Here is a 14,270-nt window from a genome sequence, read left to right as displayed (position 1 = left end):
GGCAGTTTCGCCTTATTAGGGACTGCAGAACTATACCCCTACTCATATTAACCATTAGTAAGATAAATTTTATTTTCTGCTAGGTTGTGGATGGCGGTTCTGTGTAATCCAGTGCCTCAATTTCTGTAGTTGTCCCCTTGGATGAGAGAAGGCATGTCAAATAAGGCACTAATAGACACAAACTAATGCAGTTATAGGTTTACTGGAGAGGAAGGGCCAGATTTTGAGACACACTCTAGGAACCCCTGGCAGACACAGAAGTAACTACTCTGGCTCTCTGTCACCCACTGCCAGTCCCCTGGTTGTCATGGCTGTGCTAGAGCATGACTGGAGTGCTCTCAATTCAAGTGACGCCTGCAACTGTAGTGGCCACTAGGGGGCTGATACAATGCAAAACAATTTAGAGAGTCTTGACTACTCTAAGTTACACCCCCAGTATTCAGAGGCTGGAAAGGGGGTGGGAAAAGACCTCTGGCCCCCTTGTCCTTATATGAGGCATGCTGCTCTTGCTGATTTAACGTTATTAATATTATACCAGAGGACGTGCATGTTGTTCATGCTTGTGGAGAAGTAATAGAGTTTACAGTCCTATGGGATTCAGCTATTAAAGAGTGTCAGGATTGCACACACTTTAAAAATAACTTTTATGGTAGTATTTAGGCAATAGAGTTCCTATGATCTCTCTCTCACACACACTCACCCCTGAAATTTCATGCAACAGATAGCAGTAGTCATCACACATGGATGTAACTTTTGCTGCTGATGGCAGCTGGCTTGGGGAACGAGACACATGAAGACGTCAGAGTACTCGGGGTAAGCGGCCCATACATGTACTTAAATAGATAGCTCCTGCTGTAACTGAGCAGCAGAATTAAAACTATGCTATAATGTACAGTTTCTTCCAAGGCTGCCTTTTCCAGACAGGCCCAGAACAATAACATCCCCTGAACTGTATCTCCTACAGGGCAGCCTAGCTAACTATGTCTTGCCACTTTTGCCTGGCCTCACTAACTGGTGTCATGCCGTGGCATTCTTTCTCATCGGTCTGATGAGTCACCAAAAGCTGGGCATCTTTTACTCTTCGCTCTTTTCTGTTCTTATAAATTTTTATATTAAAGGTACAGCCTTGGAATCTATTCATGTATCTTATGGCCCTTAGTTAAGGGTAATAACAGGAACTATTTCAACTTCCATAAACTTCTAAACACACTCTTCCAACTCAATATATTGAATTTAATGAATTTGAACACTGGTAAAAAGCACAAATGCATTATTAAAAAGCAAAAGCAAACTCAAATCTCTACTTTCTCTTCTTTCTGTGCTAGGGGATAAGGCTGCAGAGGTCATGGTTTGTTCTGGGAGGATTTTCTTGCTTGAATTCTGGATGTCATCAGAGTATCTCTACCTGTTTTCCACTCTGCATTCTCCAGTTCTTTCACAAAGTAGCATGTAACCAGTAGAAAGACCACAGTACAATGTTCACATGGAGTTTAGTTTATTGTAGTCAGGATATTTACTGTTTCAAATTCATTTCTGAAATGTCCATTACAAACAGCTGGAACAGCATGCAGAGATCTATAGCAGCAACTAAAACAATAATGACTTTAATAGCCCAACTTTTTTTTTTCTTTTTTTTTTTCTTCAAAAAAGAGAATTTGTGTATATACTCAGGGGAGATTTAAAAAATACCAAGGATAAAAAGGGAAGACAAAATGGTAAATGATAAACCAACCCTAAGTCATATGCCATAGACAGACTCCAGAAGACAGTTGCAGGAGTAGATCCCCAGAGCTGATTACTCAGAATGGAGAAGTCCTTCACCTGGTCTAATTTGACATTGAATCACAAGATACAAGGAAACTCTGGAAGTGTTACCCACACTAACATAATGTGTCTCTCTGTCCCCTACAGTGGCTATTCCATATCTAGGGGTTTAGGGCTGCTACAGCCTTTGAACTAAATTACATTGATTCTTAGGCTCAGGCAAGAGAGATTTTTAGAGCCCTGGTTTTTTTTTGCAAATGCAACATGACATGAAATGAAACCATAATCAATGTATAAAATGAAATAAAACAAAAAACTCACCCTGCAGTTGCAGCTGGTGTCCTGAAGGCCTGGGCCTGGCACCCTGCTCCAGGCTTTGTGACCTCATGAACAGAGTCTCGGTACCGCTCAGGTTTGACCCGACTGCCCCTCTGTCATGAAAAGGGGGCAGACAGGCCAAATTTGAATGAGTGGAGTTGCAGCTGGTGCATGGGATCACAGTACCACTCACTCAAATTTGGCTCGGCCTCTATTCTGTCATCATGATGGAGGAGTGGCTGAGCCAAACCTGAGCAGCACTGTGACCCCATGCACGAGGTTGCAACACCTGAAACAAGGAACTGGGCCTAGCACCCGTGGGATAGAAGCTGCCAATGTGCAGTGTGTTTGGGGCAAGCTTGCTCTGCAAACCCCGCCCTATCCAGGGCCATCAACCCCACACATACACCCCCCTTGTATATTTAAAATGGATTAAACAAAATAACAGGAAAGTCCCAAAAAATAAAATAAAATATTATAAAAAAATAAAAAAACTTCCCAGGGCTCTAGAGATTTGTGCTTCTAGATCAGGGATCCACCTTCAATCTTCACAGATGATGATGACCCATCCAGGGGCATCATGTTACAGAAGGACACAAGGGAGAGTAACAGTTTAACTAGCAACTTTTAAGTTAACCAATCTTTTTAAATTCTATAAGTTTGCTTGAGATAACTTTGAAACTTTCTGGCTCCCATTGCTTTCTAGTAGCAAAGCCAATTCCTTTAGATCCATTTTGCATAATCAAAAGTTTCCTGGTTGATTGTTAACTATTCTTTTTAAATAATATTTCACATACTTATTTTATTTTTAGTGATTTACTCTTCTTTGTAATTAGATGTAGGTATTTGAAAGCCATGCTAGGGATTTAACGCATATGTATTGAGGATGCCACATCAAAAAAGTTTCTGGGCAAAGGTGAATAAGAAAATAAAAGATCCTCATCTCTAATGTTTTGTCCCCATTGGCCTTATGAATTTAATGATGCTTCTGATATCAGGGACTTGGCTGCAAAGGAAAATGCTTGATTGATAATTGAGCTAATGGCAGCAAAATGAGTCCGCCTGGGGCACTAGAAAGATAATTCTGCACCAAAAGAGGCGGAGTCGTTTGCATGCTTGCCTCTGATGGCTTCCTAAAAGAATAACACATTCAGAGTGAGGAACCACAGGGATGTTTCTGAGAACATCAGGAAGTCTTTTTGTTACAATTTATTATTATTATTATTTAGATTATTCCATCACCTAAAGTGCTGCTGCTTTCCAAAAACAGATGGAGGCACAGTCCCTCCCACGAAGAGTATACAGTCTAAAAAGACAAGGCAGATGCTCCCCATTAGAATGTTTCTCTCCATTCCATTGATTTGTGTATATACTTGTTTGGATTGAGTTGAGCTTTCATAATATTACTAAACGGCTCTTGTTTGGTTGAATTAAGCCCTTTTAAAGTATATATGTAATCTAGGGTGAAATGGTTGTTCTGGGGGGTCAGTGGGGACTGGGATGAGAGCAATGCAGGATGGAACTGCTGGAACACCTGAAGAAGGGTGGTGGACGGAAGCGTTATGTTTAAGGATGAGCATTTGTCACAGATTCCATGACTTTCAGAGACCTCTGCGACATTTTGCCCTGCAGCTTCAGCCCCGGAGAGGCAGGGCTGGAGCTGTCAGCCAATGGGGGCCCTGGAGTGCCGTGGACGGCGAGGGCCTGGAGCTGTCAGCTGCCATGGCAGTGGATGCTGGAGCCTCCTCCTCCCGCCCACAGCGGGGTTCAGGCTGTCTTCCCCCTCCGTGGGCCTCAGGCTTCAGTCATTCCCCATCAGCCTCTCCCCCCACCCGTTATTTTTAGTAAAGGCTATTGTGGCATTTTATAAATTTTTATCCACTTCCCCCCAAGTTGAGCTTACAATTAGGGTAAATTTGTAGGCCCAATTATTATAACTCTCCTTAGTGCACCTTCACATAAACAGCCATAATTGGGCCCTTAAATTTTATTTGGGTAAAGATGATGATATATATTGCGTTAAATTAACTGAAGTTTGATTTGATTTACTGGCGGAGAGTATTCTGCAGGAGCATTGAGGGGGCTACCTTTTCAGGACAGTGGCTATCTATTTCAGGACAGTAGCTATTTTGTTATCTATTTGTACAGTGCCTAGCAAATGGAGCTCAGGCCTCTATTCACTACCATTATGCAAATAACTAATGATATCTTAATCCACTAAATCATGTGCATCATTCATTCACTCGTTTTTAAAAATGTTCAGTGAAATCTTTTATTGGGGGGAGGGAGAGAAGGCATGTGGAATTTCCTTTTTTTTATGCAGTCCTACCTAATGGTTACACTTTATTTTAGCAATCAGTATTGATAGTCTGGCACTAATCAGATAAATTGTCACTCCGCACACACAGATTAGAATTCAACCATCCTTTGCCACTCAATCACAATATATTTTACCAACCTGTTTTCAGAGTGCTCATTAACTATCTGTCTGTTCTCTAGCTTTCAACTGTGCTTGCCCTACACCACATCCACAACAAGAGAGGTTTTTATTGTTTTTCTTAGTTAAAGCCAACCTCTTTCTGTTTTAGGGTCTTATGGTTATAAACATTTTCACATAAACAGACTGAAACTTCCAGTAAAAATAGAATTAAAGGTTATATTTAAGGAAATATCAGTAGTCAGATGGTCAGATTACAGGTAAATAAAGATCAAAGGATATATTTATCTGGAGATAAGCAGAGATAGCTAAATAGAGGTGTCTAGTAAGTGAAATTATAAAATAATGTACAGTGAAGGTGAGAAATCAATTAAAATTAACCCAAGGGATTGAAAAATTACAATAATTTCCCCTGTTTATTTGCTCATATATGTTTGCTTCCTTATTTTTGTCCTGTTGGGTACAATATTTTCCCACACTATCAGAATGCTATCTTGTTTGTTTGAGTTGACAAGTCTGAAATGGTACTCTCACTTTCAGGTTAGTTTTCTTCATCCAGTTTTCCCCTTAACTTTGATTCTTCATTTTATTTCCCTCCAGAAACATTCTACCCCAGTCACCTTTTAGTGAATATTTTGCCAGGGGAATCAATGCAATTAAACATTGTTTTGGAAATTGGAACACTTCTTTATTCCAGAGCCTTCTAGTAATATTGTCTAAAGCAGATGCATTCATGTATTTCTTCAGGTCTCAGCATTTTCTACATGGGAAAAAGAATTACACAAAATAGTATTTGACCCACGCTACCTTCTGCTAAACTCTGAAGAACGTAAACAGGTGAGTTCAAAAGAGAATTAGTAATGCATGCTATCTGTCTATCCAGTATCTTACTGGTGACACTTACCATTGTAATTGTATGCCTCCCAAATTAAAAAATAAACAGGAGTAACCTCCCTATCTTCCTCCCTGGATTTAAAATGTTAACTACAGTTAAGGATTTTAAAAAAAATTGTGAATGAGATTGAGTCTAGGCGCTGTTCTTGTGAAAGTCCTGTTTCCTGTACTCACAAGTCTCCATGTTGATCAACCCAACATAGCTGTCACTATTGGCCAGGATTGTAGAGACAGATAGATGGGCGCTCATATAGCTAGGACCAATCCCCAAAATAGCTTTGAAAATCAGGGAGGGTGGACAATAGAGTGATGTTTCTACAGTGATTTGTGTTACTTTAGCAGATGGACTGATGCACTTTGTACCAGCTAAAACTTTCTCAGGGTGTTTGGCTTTATTCATTGAGATATGTTGCAGTAGTCATCCCTGGAGTTAATGGATGAATGGAATTGTGATGGCTAGGTCTGTGTCTGATAGGATGAGCACAGTTTTCTGGCAAGCTGTGAATGAAAGTGGATTTTTTTTTGTAGCCATGGTTATTTGGGTATCCAGTACCAAAAGGACTCCAAGGCTCAAACCAACCTAACAAACTGAGGGCAACTGCCCCCAATAATAGGAATGTTATGAAGAAGGTCTGTTCTCCAAAAAGCTTCCAGCTTATCATTACCTCGGTCACTCTGGGTTTAGCTCTCAATCAGATGCTCATCATCCAAGAGCTTGAGGAAGCTGGGAAATGGTCATGTTAACTTTTGTCATACAAGAGATATAGAACTGGGTGTTGTCCTTTTATTGCTGATGCTTCCGCCGATATTATCTCCATCGTTCCCCAAATGGCTTCATATAGTTATTGAATGGGATATGAAGAGCACTGAACTTTGGGGGGCTCTATAGAGAGGAACAGTTGCCTGTGATACAGAGTACATATGGAAAGCTCCTTAAAGAAATATACAGTAATAGTCTTTTGTCATTAATATTAAAAATATATTAACATACCTTTTCCATGTAATCCGTTTCCAAGTTTTATTTTTCTTTAAATGTTTTATAATGTTTGATTGTGAAAATATGAGAGATACATTTAGAATGGGAGCTTAGTAATTGATCAAGGAGACGGGATGACATAGCAAGAAGGCTTTGTATTTCCTTCAGTGACTCAACAAGGGCACAATGTAGACCTTGCTCAATCAATCAAGCTTTATTGCTTCTTTCTTTCTTTCTATCAAGCATATGCATGATACAATAAAAAAAAACATAATGAATACACATAATAAAAACATATCATATAGGCTTTAGCTTGAAGTCTTGCTGACATGGGCCTCATTTATGGGATATATTAAATACTCAAGGAAAATGATTATGAAAAGCAAGGACTTGGCATAACTATATAGAGAAGATCAAAGTCATGCTAATGCTGGTACTGAGACAGAAAATAATTCAAGCTTAAAATCAATGTAGAAGTGGAAAATAATTAGACGCCGTGTTAAAAAGCATGGAGAAGGTGAAGAGAGAGAGAGCCCTGGATTTTCTGAGGCAGCAGTCAAATGAACCAGTCTGGGAACTATTTTTAAAAATGCATATACTAAAAACTAATCTGTGCATTTTTGAGGACCGTTACCTAAAATAGTTCATTGTAAGTAAAGGTCAATCAAAAAAGAGATTTCCAATTTTAGATGACTTGCTGGATAGAAATATTGAACTGTGAGCCAGGTGCCATGGGTCTAACATATTTTAGTAGGTGGTTTGAATACTGGAATTATAGATACTTAGATGTTGTGGCCTCAGACTGGAGGCAATTACATTTATTTAGCCATCATTCTCTTTTATTTCAAGTGACCTGAGCGGGAAAGTGGCCTTGGACAAGATTAGATGACTGACTTAATGAGTCATCATATATTAGTTTCAATATGGCTAAAATTAGTAAGAAACATTATTTCCCCTATCATCAGATGCATGGGAAATTTTGCTTTGTCTGACGCTGACTCTGGAGCCTTATTTCAGGTTAAACTATCAGTGTGTGGGGGAGAAAATCATCTCTGCTGTAAATCTGTAAGTTTTTGGCATTAGGTAGATGCATGCCCATGCAGTTTTGGAGTTATCTGAATTAATCCAAGTTGTGGAGACTCTATGTTGAGTTTGTGAAGACCACATAAAAATTAAATAAAGGAATCAGTGTCCACGTGATGGCTTTTTATACAATAAATAATTGATGCGGCCTCCTTCGTTTGGTCTCAGACAAAGAGGAAGCTTGAAAAGTGTAGGTTAATTTTTCCCACAACCAGAAAGGGCAGGAACCCATTTTATCTGCCGGTGTCTGAAAGACTAGGGTCTCTTGACTTGATCTTTTGCTAGTATTAGTTTCATCGTGATGTGAACTCTGTTTTTTATGTTTGTGTGTAGCTTCTTGGTGCTGTCTGAGGAATGGAATGATCTTTTATTGAATACTACATGTTTTGTCTATTTACTTATCAGTATTTCCCAAGGGGTTCTTACCACTCAGTGGAAAGACAGCATCATACATTAGAGTATGGGGAAACCTATGGCAAGAAATAGTGATGTGCGAAGGAGATATTGTATTAGATAATGAGTGATCTATTAATTTTGATTTATTAAGATCACCAAGTATCATTTTAGGCACTCCTTTTCTGTAACACTAACAAAGAGGTTGCTTAAAAACTCCATTATTCATTGGAATTCTCTGTTGATAGAGGAGAGATTGAACACTCTCTATTGTATTTTTTTCACTTATATAGTTGAGATTTGGACAAGAATAATTACTGTGTAAGCAGTATGATCGGAGTGCCTTCCATTGGAACCCCAAGAGGCAAACTATATATTCTTTGACAAGCTCTCTCATATGTTAGTACTTCTAGAAAACAATTATGATTGCTAGCCCAGCACTTTTGCAGTAGATAGAACTAAATGATAATGGGTTTGCCAATATTGAAGGTGAAAGCATGGTGGTAACACTTGCAAAGGCAACTTCAACTGGTTTTATGTATTTCATTTGTTCCTATCATGCACTTATTTAGCCAAATTGTAAGAACACTTACAATCAATTCATCTGCATTTTTGGCAGTTTCTTGGTCCCTCTTTCTTATACCACTTTTGAGTGTACACTTTACCAGATCTATTTCTTCCCTTAACTGAGCATCGGATAAGAATCCATGTTACTACATACCAGTTTCATTTCAGTTTCATAGAGTAGACCGAATGATTTTTCACTTTATTTTGCATGAAATGTAGATTTGCACAGATGCATCATTCATGAGTGAATGGAAACTCCTTAGTACCCAGACTAGGTTTGTGTACTTTATACAATGCAAACAAGAAATTGGCAGATAAAGAGAACTGAGAGTGTTTTGATGAACAGCTCCTTTTGTTCCACCATTTCAATGTTAAACAATTGTAAATATTTGTAAGCAACACATTACATTTTTATTGTGCCTACACAGCCCTTTCTTTTTCGAGCACAATTCACAGAGATATGTAGGTCCCTAAAGATGCAGATGGGCATCTTGAGGGATTTTTTAAAGAATCTAAGTGCCTGCATCCCACTGATTTCACATAGGCATTATTGGCTTCATATACATGTGTACAGTGCATCAAGCTGAGCTGAAGGATCATTCAATCTTTCTTTATGTCACTTCCAGAAATTATTATCTGAGCATCATGGACAGTTTTCTGGTCCACAGTCAGGAGTTCAAGCAGTTCAGGGAAGATGCATACTTCAAACCAAATAAATACAATGTGAATCTTATGAATATTTAGCTGTGAGCATGATGAGTGATCTACATCTATGACAAGAAGTTCTGATTAAGGTTGCACTTTGTGTTAGGATGCAGACACTAACTGCCTAAATTGGCACCTCCAACCCATTATGCAGATAAAGCGTTGCAGTTGTGAAACTCTGTAACCATTAGATCAATCAGGCACACCCCAATGTGTTTGTTAATAAATACTTCTATATTTGTCTCCCTTTAAAAAAAAAAAGATATTTGAGCAGTTTGTCAAGACCAGAATAAGAGACGAGTACAAGGAAAAGAAAAATAAATTATTGCTAGCCAAAGAAGAATTTAAAAAACTTCTGGAGGAATCCAAACTGTCACCAAGGTATGGAGCTACTTTATGAAGCAATTAATACTTATTGTCTCTTATTAATAAAAACAAAAAATAGTAACATTAGGTTATGATTGTTATTCTTGGCATCCAGTAAAATTTCAAAGTCAATTTTTGTAGAAAAAAATATTACATTGCAAATTGAGTCCTGTGGATGGGATAAAGCTATTGGCTTATCCTTCTTTTACTGTTGCCCTAAACATTAAGGTTATCTTATGCTTTCTTTCTCAATAATACTTTTTAGTACCTTGTGACATTACTGGGAAGGGGAGTATACCACAAGTGTGATAAAAATAACAAGCATAGAAGTGTCTTTAATGTACAATCACTAAGCATTTTCCATTTGTTTGGTTTTTGACAAAAAAGAAATTACATTTGCTAAAGAAGTTATCATTAATGCCGTGTCTGTGCGTCTCAATGAGATTTTAAGTTGCTATTGCTTGTTTCTTCAAAGCCATTTTCAAGTAATAGGGTCAAGAACTATATACAGTATAAGAAATGAAATTCTTATGATATTGCTTTTTCATTGTAAATCATGTGAAGATAAATATTTTTTTCTTTATTTTTTGACTTTGGGTAAATCATTAGAAATAAAGAAGAAATTACAGTTCTCGTACTAAAAATTGAAGATAATTACATGGCACTGTGTGCTCACATACAAAAAGAAGTAAACCTTTTTTCAGATTGTATTGAAGTAATAATTAAAAATATCTCTTTGACAATGGGACTAAGAATACTCCAGGCTAATGTGACAACTAATAATTACTCAAACAGTTATGTTTTAATTTGCAAGAACAAAACCATTCTGGGTATAGTTGTAATATTTGTGGCCTACAGGAGTATAGAGGATTTTACACTTTCTCAGGTTGCCCTATTCATCTGTGACACCCAAACTGCAGTAATAATCTCACCCTTTAAATTATCCTTGATCAGTCTCTGGTATTATCAAATAAAGAACAGATAATTTCCAAGATGAACATTACAAATCTGTGTACTATCAACAGCACACAGTTAGTGAACAACCATCATTGCCAACATTCATATGGGAGTGAACAGTAACTAAAATAAAGAAGTAGGGAGCAAGCCAGTCCCAACATTGACAAAATAAACCAGTTGGAGTGTAAAGCAACCAGTCACAAGTATTGCCACAATAGACACAGAGGAGCAAATAGCAAACCAATCTCCAAAATTCCCAAAATTCATTCTAGAGATGATCCTAAACCATCTCTAGATATAAACCCCCTTGTACTTTCTGGATCCAAATGTCACAACTCCCCCCCCACACACACACACACACAATTCTATGTTTATAAGTTTGCAATAATGCATCCATACAGCACTTGGATATTAAGACAAAACTCTGGATCTTATTCCAACTAAACTTTTGTGACATTTAGACATTTTATTTTGTTTAATACCAATTATTTGAAGATCTCAAAGCACTTCACAAAGGAGTGTATCACAATCCAAATTGTACATATGGAGAGATTGAGGCACAGAGAGGATAAATAACTTTGTGCAAGGTCACACAGCAAGTTAATGGCAGAACTAGAGATAGATCTCAGTATTGCTTTTGCAGTTTGGGCCCATCTCCAGTTCACAGCACATTCTGTAAACCAGCTCCTACATATTATAATTACTTTTCTCCAATATTCTGTTACCTCTGTAGTTTTCCAAGACTTTTCAAAATAATTTGAGTGTAATTAAAAAAAAAAAATTAAAAAGGGAAATATCAAGTTGGATATCCAGGAAAAGAAAATAACATATTAATGACCTTTGAATGAGTCAGAATGCCAATGTTTTATTATATTCTATAACTAATTAACATATTTCCTGACTTTCCTATTGGCGATTTCTGAGCAGAAACGTACTGACGCATCATATGACTTTGTTCAGCCAAATGTCTATTTATCCAGGTGCTTACCATGCTCAGCACCATAATATCTGAGTCAAATATAATCCAGCAGCTTTGTTCTCAGATGTAGCAATCACATTTGAAAATACTGGAATGATTCCAGTACGTAGTCCTTAGGCAAATTTCCTGTGTCTTATTAAAGGAGATCAAATTAGAGTTCTTTCTTCAGGTATCATATACCATGTATTGCTGAAAAATATTTTTTGCTATTAATTAGACATCGTAGTGTTTTCTATTATGATGCTGAATAATCATGGGAAAGCCGAGGATAAGCCTCTCTAAAAATATCATTCAGCAACGAAGAGTATTACCTAGCTAGAGTAGAAAATAAAAAACATATTTTAGCAACCACCATGTCCATGATTCTACATCACCAGGGTAAAAAAATCAATAAATATACAGTATATGAATATGGGAATAATGATTAGTATAGACAACTCAAGCTATAGCTCAGTGGTTTGAGCATTGGCCTGCTAAACCCAGGGTTCTGAGTTTAAGCCTTGAGGGTAAAAAATCAATCCTTGAGGGGGCCATTTGGGGATTTAGTTGGGGATTGGTCCTGCCTTGAGTAGGGGGTTGGACTAGATGACCTCCTGAGGTCCCTTCCAACCCTGATATTCTATGATTCTAATCATGGAGCAAAGCTGATTTTGACTTTGGTGTTGCCTCTTCTCGCACAGTGGTGACACTGACCTTCTTGAGGTTTCAGGAGGAACAATCTTGGTACTTTTAAGAGCCATATGAAAAGTAAACTGTAAAACTAAGGACTAAATAATCTGATGATATATTCAAAAGTGCAAAGCTTTAAATGATGCCTTGCTCATGTATGACTTTTTTCTGCAGAACAACATTTAAAGAGTTTGCAGAGAAATATGGCAGAGATCAGCGGTTTCGACTTGTTCAGAAGAAAAAAGACCAAGAGCATTTTTTCAACCAGTTCATTCTTATTCTTAAAAAGAGGGACAAAGAAAACAGAATAAGGCTACGGAAAATGAGATAAGAATTCTTGAAATCTGCAATAAACACACAAGTCAATACTGTGACTGCCATAGAAAATGAAATGAAGAAACAGCATTTTTTGTCTTTTTCTGATTCAAGTTCCAACAATTTAAAGAAGAACCAGATATCCCTGAGAAATATCTTTTCATACTGAGGTTCAGTGAACACAAGTTAAATTTGTTCAGATTCCTCTGCAGGAACCTGTAGGATATTTAGTTCTCAGAGAATTAATGTTTCATATTGAAGCTCTCTTTTGTACAACATTCATAGTTTGATGCATTTCTAATTGCCATGATATGTCAATCCCTTAATTGTTTTAATTATGCAAATTACTTGTAATATACACAAATTATAAATTCAATGCAGATTTGTAATTAAGCAGAAAACAGATGTCATCCATTACAATTTCAAGATATGTTCATCATTTAAGGGAATTATCTAAATCTATTTTTTGGCAACTTTATGCATTAACATAAATTGTTTAGAAGTACAGTGGTATTGAGGAATTCATCACTCAATGTTCATATGTCTATGTCTAGTTTTCTGAGTAGTAGTAATAGGGTATTAATTGTTAATCATAGTGACTAGTGTGTAAATCTTGGCATAAGTTCCATAGAAAAACTTATAACTTTCAAATATGGCTTTGGAATTACTTTGAATGGTGCTTTCAGGCACACAGATTACAGCAACACTTCCCCATCAAAGTTACTATAAAGAAGCTATCTTGTAAAACTATCATATTCATATTTGAGTTATTTTTATTGTCTGTGAAGATTTTGCATGAGCATTTTCTCATCATCTTTGTATAAACAAATATTTTAACCTTTTTAATTAATAAATATTTTAAGCCAATTCATTTTTATTTTTTAGTCTCTAGCATTAGAATTCAAACAGTATTTGGTTTGAGAGCTACTATATGTATGAGGAACACATTGCTGTTGTCCTTGATTTTTATGTAAATTTTTACTAATGTCAACTGGAGTTATGAGAGCATTGAGGACAAAATAGATCCCACAATAACAATAAATTGTATAAAGCATCTAGTGTAAATCAGTATAGTTCCACTGAAGTCAATAGAGCTAGCCCATTTTATACCAGCTGAGGAGTAAACTGTCCTGTGTCTTCTTTCCATATTCCTTGCAGTTTCTGAGCTTATTTCTGTTAAGATCTAATGTAAATACTTTAGAGTCGGTCTGGATGCTTTGCAGATTTTCTGTTTTCTGCTTGAAATTTGCAATTTCCTCCAAGTAAAGTTAAGTTTTCCATAGGTATTTCTCATGTATTTCTTACAATTTAAGAAAATAAAATCTACTTATTAAATTTAAATAATGACCCCCAAAGAATTCAAAATGAAGAATGGGCATAAATTGCAGCAAGGGAGGTTTAGGTTGGGCATTTGGGAAAATTCCTTAACAGTCAGGGTAGTTAAGCACAGGAACAAATTGCCAAGGGAAGTTATGGAATCTCCGTCACTGGAGGTTTTTAAGAACACCTGTCAGGAATGGTCTAGTTATTACTTAGTCCTGCCTTGAGTGCAGAGGGCTGGACTAGATGATTTATTGAGGCACCTTCTAGTCCACTACTTTTATGATTCTATGAACCATTAAAATGAAGTGTGTATTGTATAGCACTCCAAGTGGCCAACTTTTAAACCAAAAAATGTTAATGTCCTGCTGTTCTGCTGCTTCTTTTGGGTATATATATTTTTCATCTTTGTTCATTATTTAAACTTTCTTCCAATTTGATTTAAGTAATATATCTGATGAATCACATGAAACAGAGCAGCATACCAACATAGCGAGGACCTAATCGTACGTCCATTGAATGGCAAA

General features: G+C 37.0%; 1 protein-coding gene across 1 annotated transcript in view; it reads left to right on the top strand.

Moving 5' to 3' along the window:
* Nucleotides 1-12,439, top strand: part of TCERG1L (transcription elongation regulator 1 like) — a 217,665-nt gene extending 205,226 nt beyond the window's left edge. The window contains exons 11-13 of the mRNA XM_065408523.1: nt 5,267-5,356; nt 9,400-9,518; nt 12,283-12,439. Coding sequence (XP_065264595.1) covers nt 5,267-5,356; nt 9,400-9,518; nt 12,283-12,439 — 366 coding nt within the window. The remainder of the gene's footprint in view (nt 1-5,266; nt 5,357-9,399; nt 9,519-12,282) is intronic.
* The last annotated feature ends 1,831 nt before the right edge of the window (nt 12,440-14,270 follow it).

Source organism: Emys orbicularis, chromosome 7 (assembly GCF_028017835.1).
Source record: "Emys orbicularis isolate rEmyOrb1 chromosome 7, rEmyOrb1.hap1, whole genome shotgun sequence".
Classification (NCBI taxonomy): Eukaryota; Metazoa; Chordata; order Testudines; family Emydidae; genus Emys; species Emys orbicularis.
Note: the sequence above shows the minus strand (reverse complement) of the source record. Positions and strands in the feature narration are given on the sequence as shown.